At 38.8% G+C, this 24,823-nt stretch overlaps 1 protein-coding gene across 3 annotated transcripts in view; it reads right to left on the reverse strand.

Moving 5' to 3' along the window:
• The window catches only part of plppr1 (phospholipid phosphatase related 1), a 50,181-nt gene that overhangs the window by 16,385 nt on the left and 8,973 nt on the right, over positions 1-24,823 (reverse strand). For all 3 annotated transcript variants that reach the window (XM_061699435.1, XM_061699436.1, XM_061699437.1), the window contains exons 2-3: positions 16,024-16,133; positions 5,805-5,993 (exon numbers count right to left, since the gene is read on the reverse strand). In XM_061699435.1, coding sequence (XP_061555419.1) covers positions 5,805-5,993; positions 16,024-16,083 — 249 coding nt within the window. In that variant the 5' untranslated portion in view covers positions 16,084-16,133. The remainder of the gene's footprint in view (positions 1-5,804; positions 5,994-16,023; positions 16,134-24,823) is intronic.

The following is a 24,823-nucleotide window of genomic DNA, read 5'->3' on the forward strand; positions in this document are numbered from 1 at the left end:
CTCATATTATATAGATTCATACGTAAAAATGAATTCATCTATCCATTTTCCATACCGTTTGTCCTTACTAGGGTCACGGGGGTGCTCTGGGCAAGAGGCGGGGGACGCCCTGAACTGGTCGCCAGCCATTCGCACGGCACATACTGTATGTGCAGATGTGCTGACCAGTTGGCCAAGATTGAAATATTTAATTATTTTTTTTTTTAATAATTGTGATGATTAGATATTACAGCTAACAAAAATTTAATCCAAATTGTTTTTTATGTAAAAAAAATTAGGCAGGAGCCTGGTGAAAAATTATTTGCCATTTGTTTAGTGACTGTATAATATGAGTTTCACTCAACTACTGAAAATAAATGGACTTTTCTACCAGATTTTAATTCACCTGTAAATATCGAGCTTGTCCAGCCGTGACACGCATTTCTATATATTTGTACTTAAGGTTGTCTGTGATTTCCAACCAAATTCTTGTGACAACATGGTGGGGCTTCTACCCGCAGACAAGAGGCAGTGGAGCACACTCTGTATAAATTGTCATCATTAATTCTGATTGGTTTATGACGCGTGAGGAGAGGAGTGATGTGCAGAGTCAACTATAACGCCTCACAAAGCACTCTCAGAGGGCACAATTAAGAAGTGAAGAAAATACACGTGTGTACAAGGTAAAACAGGGGAAGTGATGAGTAGTGTTAAACCAAACTCGAGGAGCTGACGCAGCACTCCTCATGGGGCTAAAGTGTGATCAGGGACAAGCAGCTAAAAGGATTTATATAATGTTATAAATAGGTTTATTTAAATATTTACACGGAAAATGAAATTAGGGGTACAGGAAAAAACTAATCCAATCCCTTCAGAGAAAAATGCGAAACATAACATGATTAGACAGCTGATTTGAGGCATCCTATCAGTGTGCAAGCCTGTCAGTAATGTGCACACACATGCACTCTTCACTAATCAGCTGGAAATAACATTCTCTGGCACATATCCTGGCCAATCAAAGCGCTCCTCTGGATTTGTGGTATGTGACACAGAGGACTGATAAGGCACACTAATTAGCCACAGTGACAAATTGCATGCAGCAGAATTTGATTTGTGTATTTGATAACAAATAACAATAAATTACCATACATGCGTCGTACAATTTTCTACATGACAAAGAGTAATTATTTGATCAGTCAATGTCACCTTGAGATAAATGACGGTATTTTGATGACCACTTGGGAAAATGTAAAGATTTCAAAATGTTTTTAAATTCTTTAATACATCGTTCATTTACCCTTTGGGAGAGAGGCGGGGTACACCTTGAGCTGGTCGCCAGGCAACTGCTGGGCACATAAACAAACTCACAATCAAACCTACGAATAATTCACAGTCTTTAATTAACCTAAGAAGCATGCTTTTGGAATGTAGGAGGAAGCCAGAGTACCCGCAGAAAACCCACACGAACATGGTGACAACATGCAAACACCACACAGGAAGGAAGCCCCAAAGTCAGAACTGTCAGGCTGATAAACTAACCACTGCTCACTGTGTTGTGTGGGAGAAGTAACCGGAAGAAAACCCACGGAAACATGAGGAAAACTTATGCACACAAAAACTGGAGTCGAGATTTGAAATGCAAAAGGTCCATTGAGTGTTAGAGAACCATGCATGGAAAAACACTGACACCTGGTGGCAGACCCTAGCCGCTTCTTTTCAGGCATTTGAAGCATGTGGGACATTGGTTTAGTCCTGAAATATCATGAAATTGAATGAGGCTGTTTATGAGGAGTTTCTGCACTTCAAATACTTTTTTTTTTGGGGGGGGGGGGGGCTCACGTCCGGTCACGGAAAGCAATAAAAACATAATTTCATTCTCACTTCATCTGATAAACGTGTAAGTGTGACTAACTGCATCCGGATTGCATTAAAACCAAAGTTTAACACGGCGTAACTGTCTGTAGCGTGCAAGCAGAGTGCGACAAAAGAGGCAGTAAAGATGACAACAAGTTCCCGATTAGAGCAATTTGAGCATTAACTTGTATCCACAACAATAACGGTCGTTCAGGCTTTCTGACATGTCTTTCAGAGGTTAGCGTTAGTTACAAGACGTTAACCTGTAATTACAGTAGTGCCGTCATCATACGTGATGTCAGCGTGAATCAAGCTGATATCAACTAGCATCAAAAGACTGACGCAGCATGAATGTTTTGGCCTTTTTCTGGCACTTTTCTTTTTTCTTTCTTTTTTTAATTAATTTCATTTAATTTTTCTTTATTTTTTTTAATTATTATTTTTTATCAGAAAGAACAACATCAATTGATACAAGTACATTTGTCCAGGGTTTCAGTGCCATAGTAGTAGATGATGGACAGTAGTCATGTGGACTGCAGGAGAAGTGTTGGTTCTGTTAAGTGATGTTCAGCACTGTTACTGGTTTTATTTTGGTAGGTTGCTATTTTCAGTTTTGTTCTTTTCCCTGTTTGCGTGATAGGAAGGACTTTGATTTGGATCTTCTGTGACTAGTGCTGCGCATTTTAGTCCGTCTGTTTGACAAGATGGAGGAGTTAAGTGAAGCTGAAGACTGCGAATCCGAAGAGTGTTTATTTTGTGTTTGTGTGACAATTTTAAAAACTGAGATCTGTGGCATACATTACCTTATTTTGTCCTAAATGGTTCTTATCAGATTAATATACACTGGTTAACTTCTTCTTATGCGGTACTTGTATGGTAAATTGGCATGTTAAAATGTTACTAAAAACATTGTGTGAAGATTTAATAAAGGTTATATAACGGCAACAGAGTCGATTAGAAAAAAGTTTCAATTTAAATTCATGGTAGTTATCTGAAGGACTGCTCCAACTTATTGTGTTTAGTGTTATCGATTAACCGTCCATTTTCTAAAGTCTTCGTCCTCATTAGGATTGCAGGTGAGCTCCAATTTTATCAAACATTACTTATAATGTATGTGCTGCATTTCCACAACTGGCACAATTCTTTTTATGCAATATGGAGTGTATAGTGCACCCTGGACCGGTCACCAGTTAAACGCGGGACAATCATTAGCATCTGTGGACAATTAAGAGTCTTCAATTAACCCCAACGTCGTTATTTTACGGCCCACGTGGCACATCCGGCCATTTTGGTGTCCCCGTCAAAATAAATTCAAACAAGTATTTATTGTGTGCGCGCAATATAAGTTTATTGATTTTATTTTGAAAAGCCGGATTGTCCGCATGTGCTAACTACTGGCGGCAACAAGTGATGCAGCTAGCTAGCACTTGCACACCGGCTAGCCCAGAAAAATGTCAGCTCGCCTTAAGAAAAAAATAAAAGTTGATACGGAATGCCGTGTTTTCAACAAGACATGGACTGCGAAATATTTATTTACTGAAGTCCAAGATAAAACCGTGTGCTTAGTTTGTGGCATATGTAGCTGTGTTCAAGGACTATAATCGGAATCGCCGTTACGTCACCAAACGTGAGGAAAAATACAAGAATTGGACTGACAGCAGGCAAAGGAGTCCAAAGCGTTGCAAGCCAAGCTGAAAACAAGACTGGCGGACTTAAAAAAAATAAATAATAATAAGTTTGCACATCCAGAGAAGCAGCTGTGAAGACAAGTTATTGGTACGTCATATGTCACAAAATCTTTCAAAATAGCAAATATTATCTTTTTCTCCGACGGAGAGTTTATTGCACTGTAGTTGAAGACTTTGCAGTTAAATACTGATCTTAGATTTTAAGGCACTTGTTCAAGCGCACCACAGACTGGATTTTCCCCCAGTGAATGTGAAAATGCTCGAAAACGTTAAAACCACTTATTGCCTTTTTGCAAACCTGATTTCTCTTACTAAATATTAGGCACATGTTTTGGAAACGTTTTCTGTAAACTTTAAAACCACCCGTTGCATTTTGTTTTTTCGTATAATGTTGATCACTTTAATATTCTGCAAAACACCTTTCAGTATTTCTGAAGATTAAAAACATTTAAATAAAGTAAAACATTGATGCAATTGTTGTTGTTTTGAACTGCATAGTCTATTGTATTTAAATTATTTATATTTCATTTATAAATGCAAATATTTAGACAATAGCCATATGGTTCAGATTAGAAGTAGCAGTTAATCAAAATACATACTCTTACTTTTTTTCCCCACAGCAAAGAGAAAATATTAAGAAGGAGAAATTTTTGTTTGTAAGCCCTCTGTCACAGTTCATATTTTTCACCTCCATGCATACGAGCTTAGTAAGAACAGGCAAGGCCGGAGCCAAGCTGTAAACCCTGAACCTCAGAAGTGTGAAGCTGACTTGTTATCCACTACTACACCGTGCACACCTTTTTTTATGATAAAAATCTGTTGACTTTTATGTGATGAATCACTAGAAAGTATGATTCTCCTGGTACGGCAACTTGTAGTACATGTGACAATATGTCATCTTGAAGCTCAAATCTCAGTCAGGCACTGTAAATAGAGCACTCACTCATATTGAGGTTTGTTCCTCACAGTGCTGTTTTGAGTTATGACATTATTAATGTTATTTTATTTTATTTTATTATTTTTTTTTTTAAATCTCAAAGATGCTTACGACTATACTACCCTCAGAATGCCCGATCTTGTTTGAGCAGGTTGCCTGGTCAGTAGGCCATTTGGGAATCCCAATTGTAAGCCTTTACGTAGTTTGCTCTCAACTGACAGCAAAGGGCACCGTTTCATCCACTGACCGCCTACTTTTTTGGCAGATTTTAAAACAAAAATAAAGGTACACTTTATGTTTTCAAATACAATATATACTGATATCATTTTTTCAGCTTTGTATCCCTTAGTTGAGGGGCTTTAACAGGTCTAGCTTTTAAAGCAAACCAAGCAAATGTAACATAATGTCATGTCAACATAAATACACATTACTTGTTCAAAGTGCATTACATTAAGGTTATAAAGTCACAGTAAGTTAAGTCTTTTCTTTGTGCCACTCATTTTTGTATCCCTAAACATAGAGCAATTTGTGAGCTGCCAAAAAGCTCAAATTTTGTCTCCTCTGTGCAAAGGACGTTCTCCCAGAAGATCCATTCATCTGTCCATTTTCCGTACTTCCGCTTATCCTCACTAGGGTGTATGCTGGCGGCAATCTCAGCTGACTCTGGGCGAGAGGCAGAGTACACACTGAATTGGTTGTGTATTAATTTTGGCAAATTAGTCTTGTCAGTTTCATATAATTTTAATGACCATTGTTGGTTTTTCTTTCATTAATGGAAGGGTACCAACAATTTTGTGTACTTGTTGCATACAGTATCTGCAGTGCGCACAAGCCGAGGAACATGACTAAGCTGCATAAAAGCATACACAATATCAAAGCTGTACAAATGCAAAAAGGCTCACACTCACTCACTCGCAGGCACACAAAACTAGTTAACAAATGTTTTTTGACAAACACTATACAGCTGCATGTTTCCAATCAGAATCAGAATCATCTTTATTTGCCAAGTATGTCCAAAACACACAAGGAATTTGTCTCCGGTAGTTGGAGCCGCTCTAGTACAACAGACAGTCAATTTACAGAACACTTTGGGGACATAAAGACATTGACAAAAAACAATTGTGCAAAAAGATGCAGCGTCCTCTAGCACTTAGAGCAGTTCGAACGAGTAATATTGCAATAGTCCGGTGCAATGACCAATGGACCATTGACCATTGTGCAAATGTGTACCTGCCTATATCAGATGTGTAAGTGCTATCGAAAATGGATGGATAAAGTCAAGTGGAAAACCAAATAGCACCTAGCACTGAGCAAAAAGTTTTAGTCAATGAAGCGGTTTTACTCACAATAGCGGTTGGAGCAGCGGTAACCACACAATACAAGATTAGTGGGGGCACAAAGCTGGCCTCCTCCGTCCCGGGGTACGGCTTCATCAGCTCCGCGTCGTTGCAGAAGAAGCCCTGCACGTGCACGCTGAAAAGGTCTGTCCACTCCATGTAGTAAGCCAGCAAGACTGTGCCGGACATGATGACGAGCTGGAAGAAGAACATGTTGGATTTAGGAGTCATTCATAATTCCAATTTAAAAAGTAAATTTCCTCAAAACAGGATCCATCTCTTTCCTCTCCACGACTGTGCTTGTCTAGCATCTTTTAACGACATACAACACGCACATAAAGATCTCTCTCTCTCTCTCTCTCTCGTAGGCTCACTCAACACCACCATCTCTCATCCTCCGACACCCCCTCATCCTTTTTATCCCTCCAATGTGAAGCTTTTGTCTCTGCTCTTTTACCCCACTCTTTCCAGAAGGAGCTGCAGGCGTGTTATCTTCTTTTTATAAAGTATGGTATATTTAGTCTGTGATGACGAATCAAGGCTACAATGCAAAATGTAAGGCGTCTCGAAGCGTTTTTAAATGGCTCAGTGAAAATCTTTTGCATTTGTATCATTCACTCACTAATGCACCAAGATTGCAGGCAACCTACTGGGAATCTGTGGTGGTTGTGTAGCACTTTTTCCACAATTGCTAAATCACTATTATGGAAACCACCTCCCATTTACTCAAAACCTGAAACACAAATCCAAAAATTTTAACTAAAAGCAAAACCCCAAACTTTTCTATCACAATCAAACTATTACCTCAAAACCAGTTATCCTGTGTTCAAAACCAAACAATGCGGTCAGATATTACACACAGCAAGTAATACGTATATCATCATTATCATAATCTACAAGTATCTTATACATGAGCATTCGTTAGACGCGACAAAATAAAAGGATGACAATGAGAAAAGCAGAATAAAGAGTCTAATTCAATGTGAGCGTTTTCTCTGTGGTCAGCATCATCAGGACAATCAGAAAAGAGAACAGGTAATTGTTTCTTGTTGTACATTTGACATTCAGAATACTATACAGTAAGTACTGTGATGTTAATTACAGTACCATTTGTATTTGCCAGGTAATTGTTTCTTGTTGTACATTTGACATTCAGAATACAGTACTGTAAGTACTGTGATGCTCGTTACAGTAGATTTGTATTTGCTGTATGTGTCTTAAGTGCATTTTCCTCTTTGTAGATATGATGTGAATGAAGTTCTCTGACCAGACCCCACACAAAGATAACATGTTGTTGGCTGTAATGTGCTTTATTTATTTAATTATGTATTTATTTATGTATTAGCTGCTTGTAGATAGATATCAGTTTGACTATGATATTGTTTTGCTAAATGCATTCACAATGCACATTTTCTGCTAACTAGATACCTTGGATGCTGTGTCGTGAATTATTCTACTGTATGTAGTGTCAAATGATTGCTCTGTGGTGAATGTATTTCAACTTGCTACAGATTGTTTGGATTTGAACACACTTAACTGATTTTGAGGTGATAGTTTGAGTTGTGACAGAAAAGTCAGGGGTTTTGTGAATGCAGTTAGAAGATTGGGATTTGTGTAAAAGCGGGTCGCAACTTGGTAACAATAGAAAAATGAGTCCCATGGTGACAGCAATCGAAAACCAATGTTTTAATAGGTACAGTATATGATAGGGTTTCCATAACAAAAAGAAGACACATATACTGTAGCTAAAATATAAAATGGATGTCAGATTATAGGTTTACCTGTGGTAATTTGTCGTCTTTGTGCAATAATCATAATTCAAAGTTATATCGCTTTCATTTAGCATGTCAAATAACTGTAGTACCACTTAGTAACACTTGATGTCACTAAATGACTTCTGCAGGATAACTTCAGCTTCAACAAGAAGACAGATCAAATTTCGTTTCATGGTGGCCTTAATTTTACACAGCACAAGATGCTTAATACATTTTCAACTTGCTTTTAATGCTTTTATCAATCATATAGGAGCCCTAATTAGATGAAACATTAAATAATGTAACTATTTCATTTGATCATATACATTACAACTACCCTAACTGAGTCTTCGCTAGTCATGTGAATATCTAGTTACTATTACGTTTTTTGTTGTTTTAGAGTGTCCGCTTTGGCTCACATACATTAAAAAATGACTGCTATATAAAAGGAGTCTGTGTACTTTCCAAATTAATACTACATCTGCAATGGAACCAGAATCCCTTCTCAAGAGTAGTTAGTTAAATTCATATTCCTCTTTCATAGGATTTACAGCATATCATGTTGTGTGAACCAGACTGGACAAAATGACCAGCAGGGTGCAGAATGACAACACAAGGAAGCATGATACTTTGGCAAATATACTCCTCCTCCAGATGGCCATGTTGATACAGTGTGTGTGCTTGTGTGCATCACATTCTGAAATTAACATTTCTGCTTCTTTTTTGGTTTGTTAGTTTTTGGGGGGTATTTCTACCAAAAAGTGTACTTTACTATCATATGCCATTGCGAGCACTTTATGGTACCCATCCAGGCATTAATTTTCTGTTGGTCTTGTCCTCATTAGTATTGTAGGTGAGCCTATCCCAGCTGAATTTGGGCGAGTGCAGGGTGACCCCTGGACTGTTCACCAGCCAATCGCGAGGCACATAAAACTAAACAACCATTCACATCCACATGTATGGACAATTTAGAGTCTTCAATTAACTTCAATTATTTTTATTATTTATTTTTTTCAACAAAGATTGTAGCATGATTACTCTGTAATATGAAAGTGGAACAAAAATAGCTGAAGCTTATGTTGTCACCTCAAAGAGTTTGGGTCGTGTGATACCATATGAGATCACTTGTAGATGTAATGTCATGTTACCCAGCCAATGCCTAAAACCAGCTTGAAGTTTAGATCAATGACACTCAGGCATGTTTAATATCATTAGCGTGATTGCATTTACTCTTGACCTTCCACCAAATTACATATGCAAATAGACCACAACATTCCCAAGGCATGATTACAACATTATTTAGTTTTTTTTTTTTTTTTTTTTTTAACTAATCATTTCCACTTGCTGCAGTGGTTACTCTGTGTTGGGTCATGCTGAGAAGGGCCCTACTGGGCGTGAGTGTAGCCTGGACAAAGCACCAGAAAGTGCAGACACAGAGACAGACACATACACCCCAACGGGGCAATTTAGAGTTAACCTATTTAGCATGTTTTGGGTCAGTGAAGGGAAGCTGGAGTGGCCCAATGCATGTACAAAGACGCGCGAACTGCACGTTGAATAACCAACTACTCAGTGGTACAGTCGTCTACAGGTACCTGTATGCGGCAGACTTGATGTCATGTGGGCTCATATGGCTTATTTATGTGACACTTTTATACCTGAACACGGGTCGTTGTTTTGTGAAATGTGTTGGCTCCATTCTGTGCGCTGCTCTCCTGCCAGCGTCATGCTACCTCAACTGTGAGAAGGGCAGACTGATGGCACTGTCGCTCATAAATGGAAGGTACAAAGTTACTGCAGCAAGGCATTATACCAGCCTACCTTGAAGGGCAAACTTGACAGAGTACATTGGTGCAGTCGTTTGCGTGCACTTGTTTATGGGTATATCATCACTCTAGCAGGGGATAGGTTCTATAAACACTACACAAAGAGGAGAGGTTTTTTTGTTTGTTAGCAGGATTAAAAGAGTAATTATTATGCTTTTTTTCTCAATAGAAAACAGTTCTGTGCTGCTGTAATGTTTGTGGTTGTGTTTTTTGTCAAAATAACACAAAGATTAAAAACATTTTTACAATAGGAAACTTTGCAAACCCTATTTCTTGTCCCGTCGATATTAGTTAATTTTTAGAAGCTGGCCTTGTTTCATGCAAATGAGTAACTGTAAACCCTGTCCGAAATAGTGCGAGGCAAATCGTCAGTCTGGCTTTTTTGGGTGGAATCCTGGTATTAAGACTAATGCAAGGGAGGTAAGCGAACAGATGAAGATAATCAAATATTTTTGTCCTGTGGAGGCAGTGCTTTATACAAACACTGCATGTATGGGGCGCATAGACACATCACCAAACATAAATACTGTTGTTTGTCTGGACTTGTATCAGGTGTCTCAGCAGCAGAGGCTTTGACGGTTTTAGGATCAATACCACTTTTTTTTTTTTTTTCATGTGGTCAGTGAATGGTTTCTTTGGAGCCCCATGTGGGCGATAGCATCACGAAGTTCTGACGAGAGTACAGAACAATCTTAGGGAGGCGATTGTCAGGCATCTGTAAAACATGGCTAAACCATAGAAGTTGGCGTTCAAATAGAATGGCTTTGATGCTTGACAGTCTCAAGAGGCAGTGGAACCGAATCTTTAATTAACCTCATATGTGTGGCTTTGGGAATTTGGGGAGAAGCCGGAGACAACCCACACAAGCATGTGGAGAGCACGCAAGAAGACTCCCTCAGAGCCGACAAAGGTGTGCCTGCTGATTTTAGGATTGTCAAATGCAATCAGCAGGATAAATGCATGACCTGCTTTAGAACCAACACTAGTGGATGAAAGCAAAGACAAAATAGGCGCTCGTTGATTTAAATAATTTATCAGCTCTAATGCATTTTCAGTCCTGACTGAGAGAAATGCGACATGCGTGCAATCAAATTAAATCGGGTTGTGCTAGAACATTCCTATTCAGTCAGTATATTGTGAAAAATAGTATTATATTCATCTGTGTGTGTTTTTTTTTTAAATTTAGTAATTTATTTTTTTGTTACTCTAGGTGCTCTAAGTCAAACCAACTGGATATTTAAAAAATAATCATCTCAAATGTTGTGTATGTACAGGTGAACAGCAGAAACACTAAACAGAAGATAGTTTTCTCTCCAAAACCCCGTATACAATCAAACCAGTTGCTTGAGCATTGATTAATACCATTTACAAAAAAAAAAATATTTCATAAGTTAGTCCACAAATGAAAGTCAGTGATTTATTTATTTATTTATTCATTTATTACAGTCCCCTGGGTAGAAGAAGTCACATTGCATGAGCTCAGCCAAGAGGGAGTCAGGTGTCCCTGAGAATAACTTGTTTGAAAAAGAAAAAGAAATAAAATGGAGAACATGATGTCTTACCATCATCGAGGCTGCATGCATGTTGGCAACGTTTACTGAGGGTGATCTTTAGCCAAGAGGTTGGCTCCATGACAAGGTGCTGCTGCTATTTCTGGGACTTTGTTAGGCCTCTGTAATATTGAACGCAGAACTTACATTTCGAAGCTGATTGTTGGGTAAATTGATGAAAGCCTGAGACCCTTTGTATTATATTAAGTCTGTTCTTGGGATAATTTTGAAGAATTCTGGATAGAAAGCATCCATCCATCTATCCATCTTCCATTTAGCATTTGTCCTCTGTTTGGTCGTAGGTGAGCTTTCAAGCAGGAATTGCACAATACAATATTACAATGATACATTGTAAACAATAACTATAGTATCTTGATACAGCATTCAGCAAAATAAAAAAGACAGAATGCCAATAATAAATTAATTCAATAGTTGAATATAGAAATACACTTGTCTCCCATATTACTATATAATATAGTCCAAGAATCGTTTACCATTTTGAGTACGTATTGGTTTATGTTCATTGGTCGTAGTTATTTTTATTTTTGTATTTGTTTTAATACACATGAACGGGTTATTGGGAACTGCAAGTCTAAATTGTTTCTGTCAGCTTGTAACAACTGCAAAATATGGAAAAATAGCATGTTTTAAGAAAAATAATGTTTACCTTGAAATAAAAAAAAATGCACTCTTGAAAGGAGCGGCGAATGGTGGATTATAAAAACACCCATTGTAATAAAATGTTTTCATTGGTTGTTTTGATACCTAGAGTGTTGACAGTGTTGTGTTGTTGGCAAATAGGGAGACCCTCATTTTAAAAAGCCTCAATGTGTAATTGCACATGCTTAGTTTTTATCGGGCAGTGGCAATAGTGACATAGTACCATAAGAGATATCGATATAGTAGTTGCCACGATAAATATATTTTATCGTTTCCACAGTTTCAATCTAAATTCTATTATTGCATAACCACAGCCAGAGGGAAGTTCAGCATTCATCTGCTTCACTTTTCCGCGGTACAACTGCTCCTTTAATTAATTTACTCTCTCTTCCTTTCACCTCACATCATTACACCTTACTCATCCTCCTTATCTTCTTCCATCCCACCTCCCTTTTGGTGCGTATTCTCGTTTCTCGTTATAATTTGTGTGCCTCTTTCATCTTATTATTTTTCAGGTAAAAGGTAATGTCAAAAGTCCGCAATGAACAAGCACTTGAGGTTCAAGAAAGGAAGGAAGTGACAAATGGCCATAAGCTGTCAACACTGCCTCTAGGGCAAAACTTCAAAGGCCAGCTGCTCCACTCTGGATGGGGTTTTTGTATTGGTTATGTGATAAAAATAAAAAACATCCCAATGCGTCGACGTGTTTGTGACAGGCCGCTGGAGTGAGAAAAATAACAGCATGCAGCAAAATCCATCATCTATCCATCAGCTATCTACAGAAGAAGAGACATGCCTACTCAAGATCCAGCCCATTAGTCGTCTTGTAACGAAAGCTGGGCTTTAACCCCCCCCCCAATATACTTGGAGGCCAATGCTTGAAGTATATGGGGCGGGATGACGGCTGACTGGTTTTTGAAGCCAGCTCCTAAAATGTCTTTAAAGAAAAATACTTTATAAAGTACAATGAGCTTTATATTGCAATTAATCGTTAGTGCCCCCACTATATTGCATATTTCTATGGGTTTTTACAGTACAGTATAAAGGCAAGTCTGAATTTAGAGTCGCGTGCCTTCAGTCGAGGACGACGACGGTGCTGTCACATGCCGGGCGGCACTCATCTGATGTAGATGCAGCATAAGTGAGAGCAAGAAGGAGATTCAGAAAAGGTCCCCAACTCAACTGCTGTAGTGGTCGTTGTTCCCAAAGAGCAGCGAGAATACATAAATGTGAGTATTGTTGAATGCGGCTCCCTGTGCATTAAAGTCGTTTTATTGAAGGTTTAACTGTATAATTATCATAACATTTATGCCAATCTCTGTTCTGCATTATGCATTTAGCTTGCGAACCTTCATACGGAGAAAGTATATGGATTGGTTAAACATTTTGGTGTTTAATTCTATTTTGTTTTGTGTGGGGTTTTTACAGTGAACTTCGACTGGGACTGACAGCTTGAAACAAGTCCGCTTTGTCTTATTTGGAGAACTATAATTCTTGATCCTAAGAGATAGTTTGACCAAAGCTTATTAGAGACATGTTACTAAAATACCCTGGAGCTGTTACAGATGGTGAAAATATGTGTCTCTCCATTAAAGAATATGATTTTAAAAAAGGTTATGTTGGTGCATGTTTTGTTTTAGGTTATATTGGTGCATGTTTTTATATTGGTGCATGTTTTACAAGCACTACTGGTTCCCATTTTCTAAAGCGTCTGTCTGTTTGACTGAATGTTTGTATTTATTTCAGTGTCAACAGTGAATAATTTGGAGTTTTTGGCAGGCTTTCCCACCTACGTTATGTTAATCTGGGGATGTTGTCATCAATAAAATTAACAGTCACTTATTGACCCACTCTTGTTGTTAAATACCCTAATTAAACTAATTGCCTAGCCGTGATTAGCGATGTCCAAATGAATGCTACACACTGGGTTCAAGCCAAGACACTTGAAAGCTGTGGAATGAGCAACATGCTGTACAGTGAAGTCAAGCTGTGAATCAGACGACAGAACATTTTTTAGAGGCAACACTGCTTAAAATGTGTCTGTGGTCACTTCTAATGTCAATGCAAGCTGCAGAGCAATATCAAACATGGTTTGACTCAATCTGTCTGTGTTGTCACTGTCTGCAATGGCATTTAAAAAACAGCATCCCTGTCGTCACAGCGTATATCATCTTTTAGCACTACACCTGCAGAATTATCAAAGGCAGTGCAGTTGAGTTTAGGTACCTTGTAGTCTTTCAAGACAATGCTTAGACCTGACTAATCTCTTTATTATGGAGCTACAATTTATGGTAGTGCGCTTCAGAGCTAATTATTGAATTTAATGAAAAAATAACTAGCTGAATAGGTGCAGATGGACTTTTATCATATTTTTTGAAAGACACAAAGCTTTACTTTGTGTTCAACAAATACAACCAATTTGTACTGAGCAATTTATATCTCAGAAAAATATACAATAAATGTATGTCAGTTACTTTATAATTGTGTGTTGACTACCTAAATAGGCCTACATACAGTATAATTTTTTATCGGTTTCATACAGCTAAAACAGCCTGGGGTCATTCTGACCAACAAAGAATATGTTTTATGTTTAATATACATAATTTGATACAATAAGGAAAACTCATTGAGCATTAAAAAAAATTTTTTAATTTCTTTGGCACAACAAAAATGTTCATGGGTCTCATAATCAAATATTAGTTTTTCTGGAAAGAATTTTGTAAGGTGTTGAAGAAAATGGAATTAGCAGAAAAATAAATATATATGATAAGAGACAAACACATGATGATTCTATGCATGTTTAAGCGCAAACACAATGGATGAGTTTGGTGTGGAAGAACCCTCACCTCAACCCTAGCACTCACCTTTAGGACAGACTGCAACAAATATTGTGACCCAGCAGGTTTTGCCACCAACATATTTTCTCATAAATTCATTTCAGCAGACGTTATTATTGGGACCTGATTTGTCAAACAACTTCTATGGTACAGTATCAAACAACTTGTCATTTCCTCACAGGGATGTAACCGTATATGTATTACCCCACGTTTCTGCATACGAAACAGTCGGTAAGGGACAGGGAATGTAGCTGCTTCACGCTCTGTAAACAAATACAGTGCAGCTCAGCCTCTAGCTAACAGACATCCTACAAATATGTCAAACTTGTTGACTAATTTGAAATGGCGACATGCGGTTGTGACTATGTAAAGAAGTGAACGTGGTGCAAACACTACTTCCAGGGCAATTGGACACTCTCCAGGGCCGGTGTGTGTGTGATTTGTTTTTGTTTTGTAGAATAATAATTTGAACGGTTCAAAGTGTGACTGTTACATCCTTCATTTTCTTAGAAGAAGACAAACTATTGATGGTGCATTTCATAAAAACAAAACATTTAAGCTGTACATCCATCCATCCATCCATGCATCCATTCTTTACATCGCGTATCCTGTTTAGGGTAATGGGAAGCTGGAGCCCAGCTGACTTCATGTGAAAGGCGGACTACACCCGGTTTTGGTTTGCTCGTCAATCAGAGGACTCGTATAGAGAAAGAAGCCCATTCACACTCATTATTGTCATTAAGTGTAACTTGTAGTTAGTAAATGTTATGAAAATAACAACCAAAGCACTATAAAATTAAGGCAAAATATATGGATTACTGGTCACAGGTTACAAGATAAAATATTGTAGAAAAAGCTACAACCATAAAATAGTAGACATACAGAACAGATAAAACCACAACAAATTTAAACTCATTATTCAGGAAATTCAGTGTGGGAAAAATAAAGTATTCCGGGCAAAATAGTTACACAGTGACATATACATTTTTGCATGTTATTTGCTGTCTGGGGGATGAAAAGAGATGCAGAACTGTCATGTGATTCTTACATAAGTGCATGAGGCTGCCCTGATTGCAAGGTGGAGATCTGCAAATAAGGAGAGAAATTAAAATTGTGTGTATTTTAATATTAATTAATTTAATATTACATATCATGTCGCGTGTCAGGAGGGAAGACTGTCCAAAAGTGAGAGGTCAGTCGAGAAGCATGAGGTTAAATGGTGATACCAAACTATCGTAATACCTAACCAATTTACGGAGGATTTCTCTCTAACTATTTTTGGGTAATGGGGGGGCTAGAGAAAAAAGCAGAGAGTTGTGTGGGTGCCCTGAGACATCCCTCTGATTTAAGACCCTCTGCTAACAAGGTAATTAAATATGGAGGATGGCACACACATGCTGCTTTACACTCATCCCAACACTTCATGCTCCACTTATCCATTTCAAATTTACTAGACAAGGTCATTTTGCTAATGGGTGAATATCTCTCTCATGCACACAAAATCTCATGTGCATCCTCTGAGCCAAGATAAGAATCCATTCACATTCAGTGTGTACATTTTCATGGTCTGTGCACACATCGCACTTCTCACAACTTATCACCTCTACAAAGATGAAACACGGGATGATGGAGTAGCTGCGCAGGATGTGGTTGGACGCCATCTTGGCTCCCGTCAGGAGACCTCTCCTCTCAGGTTTCACGACTCCTCACTCTGTAAAAGACATCACGTCAATCCTAATCTTATAAGAAAGTCAGACACTCGTCAGTAAATTCAGTTGTTGCTTGGTTGGCGTAGTGCATCAGCCTTGATTTTGCCTCGCTAGAATAGTAAAAAGGTTTCTTTATTACAGATTTCAAAGACTTCTGATAGTTAAATAACCAATCAGGGATTTCTTTCTGTTAGATGGATGCCAATACAGTTTTGAAGTAATGGTGGGACTCAAATGAGTTAATCCCAATTAATTGCATTTTAATAGAATAAAAGTATTTGATGCAATAAAATATGTTCTTCAAATTAAATACATTTTAGTTGCTGAATACAGGGTTTAGCAAATTTAATAGCCCAATACTCAATGGGAGGTTTACTTAAATGTAACTTTGACCTTTACATTAATGGTTTCATGGCATTTTGACCCTTGCCCTCTACTTCCTATATTTCCTATGGGGGGAAAAAAACAGTTTAAAAATCAGAAAAATCAGTGTCCTTGAATTTATTGAGTTGGATATTAGTATCCACAGCCTATGTGAAGCATCCAAATTATTTTTGATCTGCTATTTTGGGCATTGTACAATATATTGCTAGTGAGATGGATATATATATATATATATATATATATATATATATATATATATATATATATATAGCCTACAATTACTGTAAAGTCAGCAGACCCGATAGCCTGATGTTTCCAAAAGCTTAATTTGGGAATCAAAAATGTTAAACTGGTTTAGAATTAGAATCACACATCTGCTGATCTACAGACTCCATGGTTGAGATGTTATAACGAAAACGATAGCTAGGTAGGAAGCTGACTGAGACCCGTGCTGTTGCTGGACTCTCAAATATAGGGGAAACTAGTTGAGGTGTGTGTTTATATAACGTGTTTCATAAATCATTCACCACAATCAGAATGACAAGGAGAAGAGTTTGCAGACACAATGTAGTTACTAAATAGGCTAACAGTAGCCTAGGTTCTGCTTTCTTTCTTCTACTGCTACTCTTTCTTCTTTGTATTTTCTGAAAGTTTTGATGCCATGCCTCATACTCTCATATCAGTCTTGGTACTATAACAGACATCAGAAAAGGAGAGGAGACTCGTGATGTCGGTGGAAAAATTATGTGTGTGTTGTGCTGGATTGTTCATCTCGAGTACACCACACACTATAAATCTGTGTAGATTCTCAGTCATCCAGGTCATGTTAATCCGCAAACGTTGAATTAACGCAACTGGACTATTCTTGTTCAACAAACAAGAACAGTCCAGTTGCCTTGGTTCAAGCTTTGTTGACACACACTACAAGAACACAAATAATTTTCTTCCTGGTGGTTTGTAGTTCATTTTCAAAATCAGTATGTGTGTAACTGGCTTCAGAGGCACATTATTGTGTCAATTTCATGTAATATGATAGCTACGAAGCAAAATTTAAGGTGACCTTGAAACATCATAAGAGGCCTAACAAACATCTGTGCGTTCACATTCGAGCTGCTTCTCCTTGGCCTCAATGGCACAAAAGAACAAACAGAGCAGCTCAAATGTCCTTTCGACCGAACTAATTTCCTTCTGGGGACTCTCAAGAGCTGCCCGGACAGCTGGAAGATTTCGTCTCGCAACCGTGCCTTAGTTGACCCGGGGGTCATCCACTTGGGTCTTAATTTTACACTGAGGAAAAAAACTAATTTTGTCAGTGAATGTACATGTGCAAGAACAATATACATAATCACTGCAAACCAAACTAATGTGTAGACACAGAAATTGGAATAACGTTTACTTGTCAGTTAATCTACGCATTCGCTACGACATCATGTGGAGTCTTGATTTCGTTTATTCATGTAATATGCAATTGTAAATCAGTCTGACCGACACAATAGTTCGGCATGTTATGTTACTTCGATATGAATTACAGTATGTACTGTATAAGCTCAAATGTGGGACCTGAATAATAAAGAGCAGGAACCAAGTCACTCTGTGATTAGCTCGCGACCAGTCCAGGGTATACCCCGCCTCTCAACCAAAGTTAGCTGAGATTTTAGTTGAGAGGATACTAATGGCAGTAAGAAAACAGACCATTGCAGCAAAGCTGAGACTTTTGGCATAGAGTTAGCATGTTTATTTTCATTATTCATTGCTGTGTACTGTATACTCAAAGCTTCCAATGACAAAGCCATGGCAAACATGCTCCAATAAACCAGTGATATTTATGTCGCCCGTATGGTATCAGCTCAGCATACTTGGAAACCAGGCTGAACAGGTACTACAAATAGTACTTTGTAATGGTAATCCATTTTTTTGCCAGTAAAAAAGTGGAAATATCAAGGACAGTTGAGGTATTGTGCAGTGGAAACAGAGGCATTGGTAAAGTATATACTGTACATCTTCCAAGGCTTCTATAGTGCTTTTCCTCATTCGGGTTGCGGGTGAACTGGAGCTATCCCAGCTGACTTTGTGTGAGAGGAGCGTTATACTGACTAGTTGCCAGCCATCACAGGGCACATATACAGTTGATAAATAACTATTCACACTTACATTCATACCTATGAAAAAGTTAGTATTCAATTAAGTTAACATGAATGTTTTCTGAATGTGGGAGTAAGCCGCGGGACCCGCAGAAAACCTGGGCAAACCTCTCAACTGTGAGGCAGACATGTTCACCACTAGGGTACCACGCTTCTCACTGCTAAGGCTTCTATATATTTATTAGCTACAGTATGATGAGTATTACGTATTTGTTCTTTTTTTACTGTTTTGTTTAGTAAGTGCTGAGATAGTTTGGCTGTGTGCAATCATTTCTGCCATAACTGCAGTTTATGAATTGCTTTTTGAAAATACAGAGCTACTATCTTTATCATTTTTGCAAACACAGCAGAAAACATAACTCACTGGTAGAAATAGCAGTATGTGGAGAATAACAAAATTACCAATTAGATTGCAGCATAAACTGAAAAGTGTCAACCCAGCATTGTTTCATTTAAATCCTGCAGCCAAAGGAATTATGTAATCACTCTTAGTTCCCTGTCAGATATTTTTTTATTCTTGGTATGAGCTTCTTTTTAGGGCATGAGGTTTGTTGTTAACCTACTTAGAAAGGAAAGTATGAGTGAAGAGTTCCTACTTCTGTTTTAGTTTTCTTGACGGCTACAGTCGTGTTTGGCTGAAAATATAACGTACAGTATAATCAACTTAAATGTTACTTCTTGCCTTAATAAAGAACCAAAATTGTAAAAGAGCCTTTCATTGCGTCGTTGAACACTATTTAGTCACAGTTCTGCAAACAATAGAAAACACGCAACTGCAACTCCCCTCCCAAATTGAGTCATTAGAGGCAGGCGAGACAGTGATGATGATGAGGCTTAATCAGTCCCTAAGTGCTTGTCCCATCTCATTGCAACACTAAACCCAGGAACATCACGCTGACATTGGATGGCGGCATCCTGATCGTCACTCTCACATCTGTCTCGATGCCTTGTTCGGCAAGACAAAGCGTCATGGACACAAACATCTGCTGATGTCAGTGTACCAAACACCAGCAGCTACAAAACATCTGCCCACGTCACACTTATTCTCACACCTATACAACTAGCTCGGCAGATTTGAAACATCACCTTATTATGTGTGTAAACAAGGCGTCATTTCAGTTTTAATGTGGCATCAGTGCAGAGCTTGTTTCCTGATCAAGAGTGCTTCAGCTGTAACCAAGCGATCATTTTCTTTCAGTTCACTAAAACAGCAAGCATTCGCCTCAAATGACATGTAAATTGAATTGCACTCTGCAAATTCTTGGAAAATGCTGCTGCTAGACATTCATTGGATCCGCCTCAACGCACTTCAACAGTGTAATCGGCCTCTAGTGGCTCAGTGTCTGTTCGCATTATGGCAGGTAGCAAGTTGAGTAGGAGTGCCTCTCGTGCTTTGGGAAAAGTCTTCTTAACCTACTTCAAATGCACCCGAATGCTTCATTTTGCCCCCTCTATTCATTTGAATTTCTTATTAAAGTATTCATTAAAATATTAATGTCCTTTGTCAAATTGACTTTACAGTTGAAAAACAAGCAGCGTTTTTGGGCAATTTTGTTACCAAGTATATATACAGTATATTCAATGTTGGGAAAAGGTTATTAACTTAAGAGAAAAAAATGCCATCACCCAAACTTAAAATTGGTTTAAAGTGATAAAAGTCTTATGAATTTGGCAGACCACAGAGAAGAATGTTGTTAACAAGCCTGCCAAATTTGAAGGAGTAAAAAACTAAATAATACATGAAATGAGGCTCCAAAATCATACAAAATAGAGACCTGAAATGGTGAAAAAGAGTAACGACATATCTCAACCATTCAGTACTAAACTGTTCTCAGTCTTTACACGTTTTTAGCACTTCAAACATATTTATCACATTTAAAAGCAAATCAGTGAAATCCCTTTTCAGGGTCTTTAAGGTAGAAGCTGTTTTCATGTTTTCTATTGTTTGACATTTGTGTTTCACGTGTCGTTTTTGAGAGCTTAGTCATGCAGTACAAGTGATCTGAAAGTCAAGTTTCAAAAAAACTTCCAAAAAAAAAACATAATAACATGCAAAACAATAACTAAATGAATAAAGCATAACACAGTTATAAATTGTGGCGTAGCTCTGTGATCAGAACTGGACAACTTCATTAATTCGGGAGCGTTTAGTTGGATGTCGCAGACAATTCCACCCACACAATGGACTTTTGCGACAACTGTGAGCTCCCATTTATCGCCCCCTCCTCTGCAATAGATGTAAATCTACAATACAGAGAGACCAGAACAAAGTCGAGCTTATTAAAACACACTTAAACACATTCCAAACACATATAATGGATAAAATGTATAGAAAATACTGTAGGTATTTTAGTGTCTGCCATGTGTGCATGTGCCTTTTAGAGGTGGGGCCTGGTAGGGTGTCGGTGAGTCTGTTTCTGAGATACTGGGTGAGAGCTGTGGTTTACAGCAGCTTCTGCATGAATGTGTTCACTGTGTTTTACTCCTGTTATTGTCCCGACCTTCAAATAATGAAAAGTACATTGGCGACTGTGGCCCTCTTTTCCCCACACGTGAGTGCATTACAGTAAGTAATGAAAAAAAAAAAAGTATCGTTCGTGATATAGCAGGGGGTCTGTAGTGTAAATCCTAGGCTATTGTTACATCAAATGATGTTTTGTTTAGTTTTTTTCCAATGCCAATTTAACAGTTGAACAGTATGCTTTGACTGGAGGCTGTGTGACAAATTACAAAAATCAGGGAACTTGTGGTGAGGGTGAGCTAATCATGAGGGAGTTTACACTAAATCCAATAACATATTACACACGAGAGGAGTCTTCAGGCTATGATAAGGTCACAGTGTGGCACAGTCGCACTTGACTGTAGTGAGTATTGTCATATTTCTTCTACCCTTCATCTAACCTTCAGGACATCACAAGGATTAAAATCACGAGCCCCTTTTCTCCAAATCGTCGGAGCTGAAAGGTGATCAGACAGTCGTCCCGGAAGCGAGCTCATCAAACCAGAAGCCTACAGGCCCTGTCACGTTTTATCAGCTTCGTCCTCTACGCTCAGCCAAGCTGTGACGACTTTGTCATAACGTCGCTGCCTCCCCGTGAGAGAGGCAAGAACTGGCTGTAAAATATTGAGTGCGAAAATTATCGAATTCAACATCTCGACTCCTGCTGACATCTTCTCCCGATGAAGATAAACTGCCACAAAGCTGGCTGTTGTTTCTTTGAAAGATGCCTCCACCTCTTTTAAAAGAGACATATTATGCATTTGTTTCACGATTTAAAACAATTCTCAGATGGCTTAATAACATTTTTGTGACATGCTCTTGTCAAAATACCCCAATGATCAAAAATTATACCTCAGTTTGCGCAGCCAATTTCTTGTCTTGCTCAAGCTCATCATTTGATTGGACAGCCCTGCATCATGCAAATTAGCCAGTCCTCATCCAGTCCCACATATTGCAGGACCTATAGCATGTACAGATTCCGTAACCATGATGACTATCGCCTGAGGTAAAGGTGGTGGAACATAGCACCCTGACTGGGAACAAATGTGACAGCGACCTGCAAAGTTGACGTGAGCCCCCACAAAGATAGCATGTATTCTATTTTCCCTCATGAAGGCAGCACTTCATTACCAAGTTGTTGAATAACAGTGTATGTGGCAGCAGAGAGTTTACCAAACAAGACTTTCATCAAGCAATCAAGAAAGCGACGCTTACTGGCTATTTTCATTTATTTGACATGCACATCACAAAAACATTGGAGAAACCAGATGCGTTAAGCATTTTAGCAAAAGTGCTAATTCTCGAAAATTGTCCACAGGGGGACAATTTTAACAAGGTAGATAAAACACAGTCAAATGCATTAGTCTGTATTAAAAATTAATGTCATAGTAAGTAGTTTCAATATTAAACATAAATATTAAACTGTTCAATGCTGTCCAGCAGTGGTGTCGCTAGGCCTATTTTAGGTTGGCTCCAGCTTACCATTGCATTTGGATGAATGGGTGATGGAGAAAATTTGTATATTTATCCAAGCGTGGCAAATTTATTAAGGAACTGTGATTAAATCAGTCTCTCATCCAAGCATGAAAAAACTCTGCTGACACACAGGAAGGAAGCAAACATAAAAGACACAGGGATTTGTCCTATAGCAAGTGTCCTAGGACCTCACTGTGGGCCAAGCATAGTACTGCACATCAATTGAGGACATAAAGTGCAGCCCTCTGGAGGGCACAAGCCAGTGCGAACTGTAGGCCGGTCCCAAGCCCGGATAAATGCAAACGGTTGTGTCAGGAAGGGCTTCCAGCTTAAAAATCTGCCAAACAAATATGAGCGTTCATCCAAAGAATTCCATAGCGGATCGGTCGTAGCCCGGGTTAACAACGTCTTCCACCGGCGCCGATAACCTACAGGGTGCCGGTGGTAATTCAGCTACTGTCGGTCGAAGACGAAGGAAGCGGAAAGTGGGTTTTTAGGGAGAAAGAGAAGAGGAAAGCACAGAGCCCAGAACTGAAGGTGGGGACTTTAAATGTTGGGACTATGACAGGAAAAGCTCAGGAGTTGGTTGACATGATGATTAGGAGAAATATTTATATTTGTGTGTCGAGGAGAGCAGGTGGAAAGACAGTGAGACTAGAAGTTTAGGAGCAGGGTTCAAATTATTTTACCATGTTGTAGATGGGAAGAGAAATGAAGTAGGGGTTATTTTAAAGGAAGAGTTAGCTAAGAATGTCTTGGGGGTGAAAAGAGTATCAGATCGAGTGATGAGGCTGAAACTTGAAATTGTCCCAAAAAAATAAAAAAAATAACATTGTCCCGGCATTACCATATTACTAGCAACCTTTTATTGCTCAGCAACTGTTTTTCTCAATGTCTTTCTGTTGTCGTACTAGAGCAGCTCCAACTACTGGAGACAAATTCCTTGTGTGTGTTTTTTTTGGACATACTAGGCAAAATAAAGATGATTCTGATTCTGATGGTGGTGTTATGCTTGTAGTGGGGAGGGAGATTAAGAAGACGAAAGCAGAGCAGAGAACCATGTGGTGGAAGCGAGAAAGGAGTTGTGTTCATTGTTGTGCGGCTTTTCAAGAAGAGGTGAGACAGGCTCTCGGTGGACAGGAGGGGCTCCCAGAAGACTGGACCACGACAACCAAGGTGATGAGATAGAAAGGAGAGTACTTGGTGTATCTTCTGGTAGGAAAGGGGAGAAGGAGACTTGGTGGTGGAACCTCAAAGTACAGGAAATCATACAAGGGAAGAGGTTAGCGAAGACGAAGTGGCCAAAGGCCAAACCAAAGGCATTTGATGATATGTATGCCAGGTTGGGCACTAAAGAAGGAGAAAATTATCTATACAGTTTGGCCATACAGAGTGATAGAGATGGGAAGGATGTGCAGCAGGATAGGGTGATTAAGGATAGAGATGGAAATGTGTTGACCGGTGCCAGTTGTGTGCTGTATAGATGGAAAGAATAGTTTGAGGAATTGATGAATGAAGAAAATGAGAGAGAAGGAAGAGTAGAAGAGGCAAGTGTGGTGGACCAGGAAGTAGCAATGATTAGTAAGGGGGAAGTTAGATAGGCACTGAAGAGGATGAAAAATCGAAAGGCAGTTGGTCCTGATGACATACATTTGGAGGTATGGAAGATCTAGGAGAGCTAGACTTTTTGACCAGGTTGTTTAACAGAATTCTAGCAGTTGAGAAGATTCCTGATGAATGGAGGAAATGTGTGGTGGTGCCCATTTTTAAGAACAAGGGTGATGTGCAGAGCCGTGGGAACTATAGAGGAATAAAGTTGATGAGCCATGCAATGAAGTTATGGGAAAGAGTAGTGGAGGCTAGACTCAGGACAAGAAGTGAGTATTTGCGAGCAACAATATGGTTTCATGCTTAGAAAGAGTACCACACATGCATTATTATTAATTTCATTCATTTTCCGTACCGCTTATCCTCACAAAGGTCGTGGGTGTGCTGGAGCCAATCCCAGCTATCTTTGGGCGAGAGGCGGGGTACACCCTGGACTGGTCGCGAGCTAATCCCAGGGAACATACAAATAAACAACCATTCACACTCACATTCACACCTACTGGCAATTTAGAGTCTTCAGTTAACCTACCATGCATGTTTTGGGGATGTGGGAGAAACCAGAATACCCAGAGATAACCCACGC

Source organism: Phycodurus eques, chromosome 15, assembly GCF_024500275.1.
Source record: "Phycodurus eques isolate BA_2022a chromosome 15, UOR_Pequ_1.1, whole genome shotgun sequence".
NCBI lineage: Eukaryota > Metazoa > Chordata > Actinopteri > Syngnathiformes > Syngnathidae > Phycodurus > Phycodurus eques.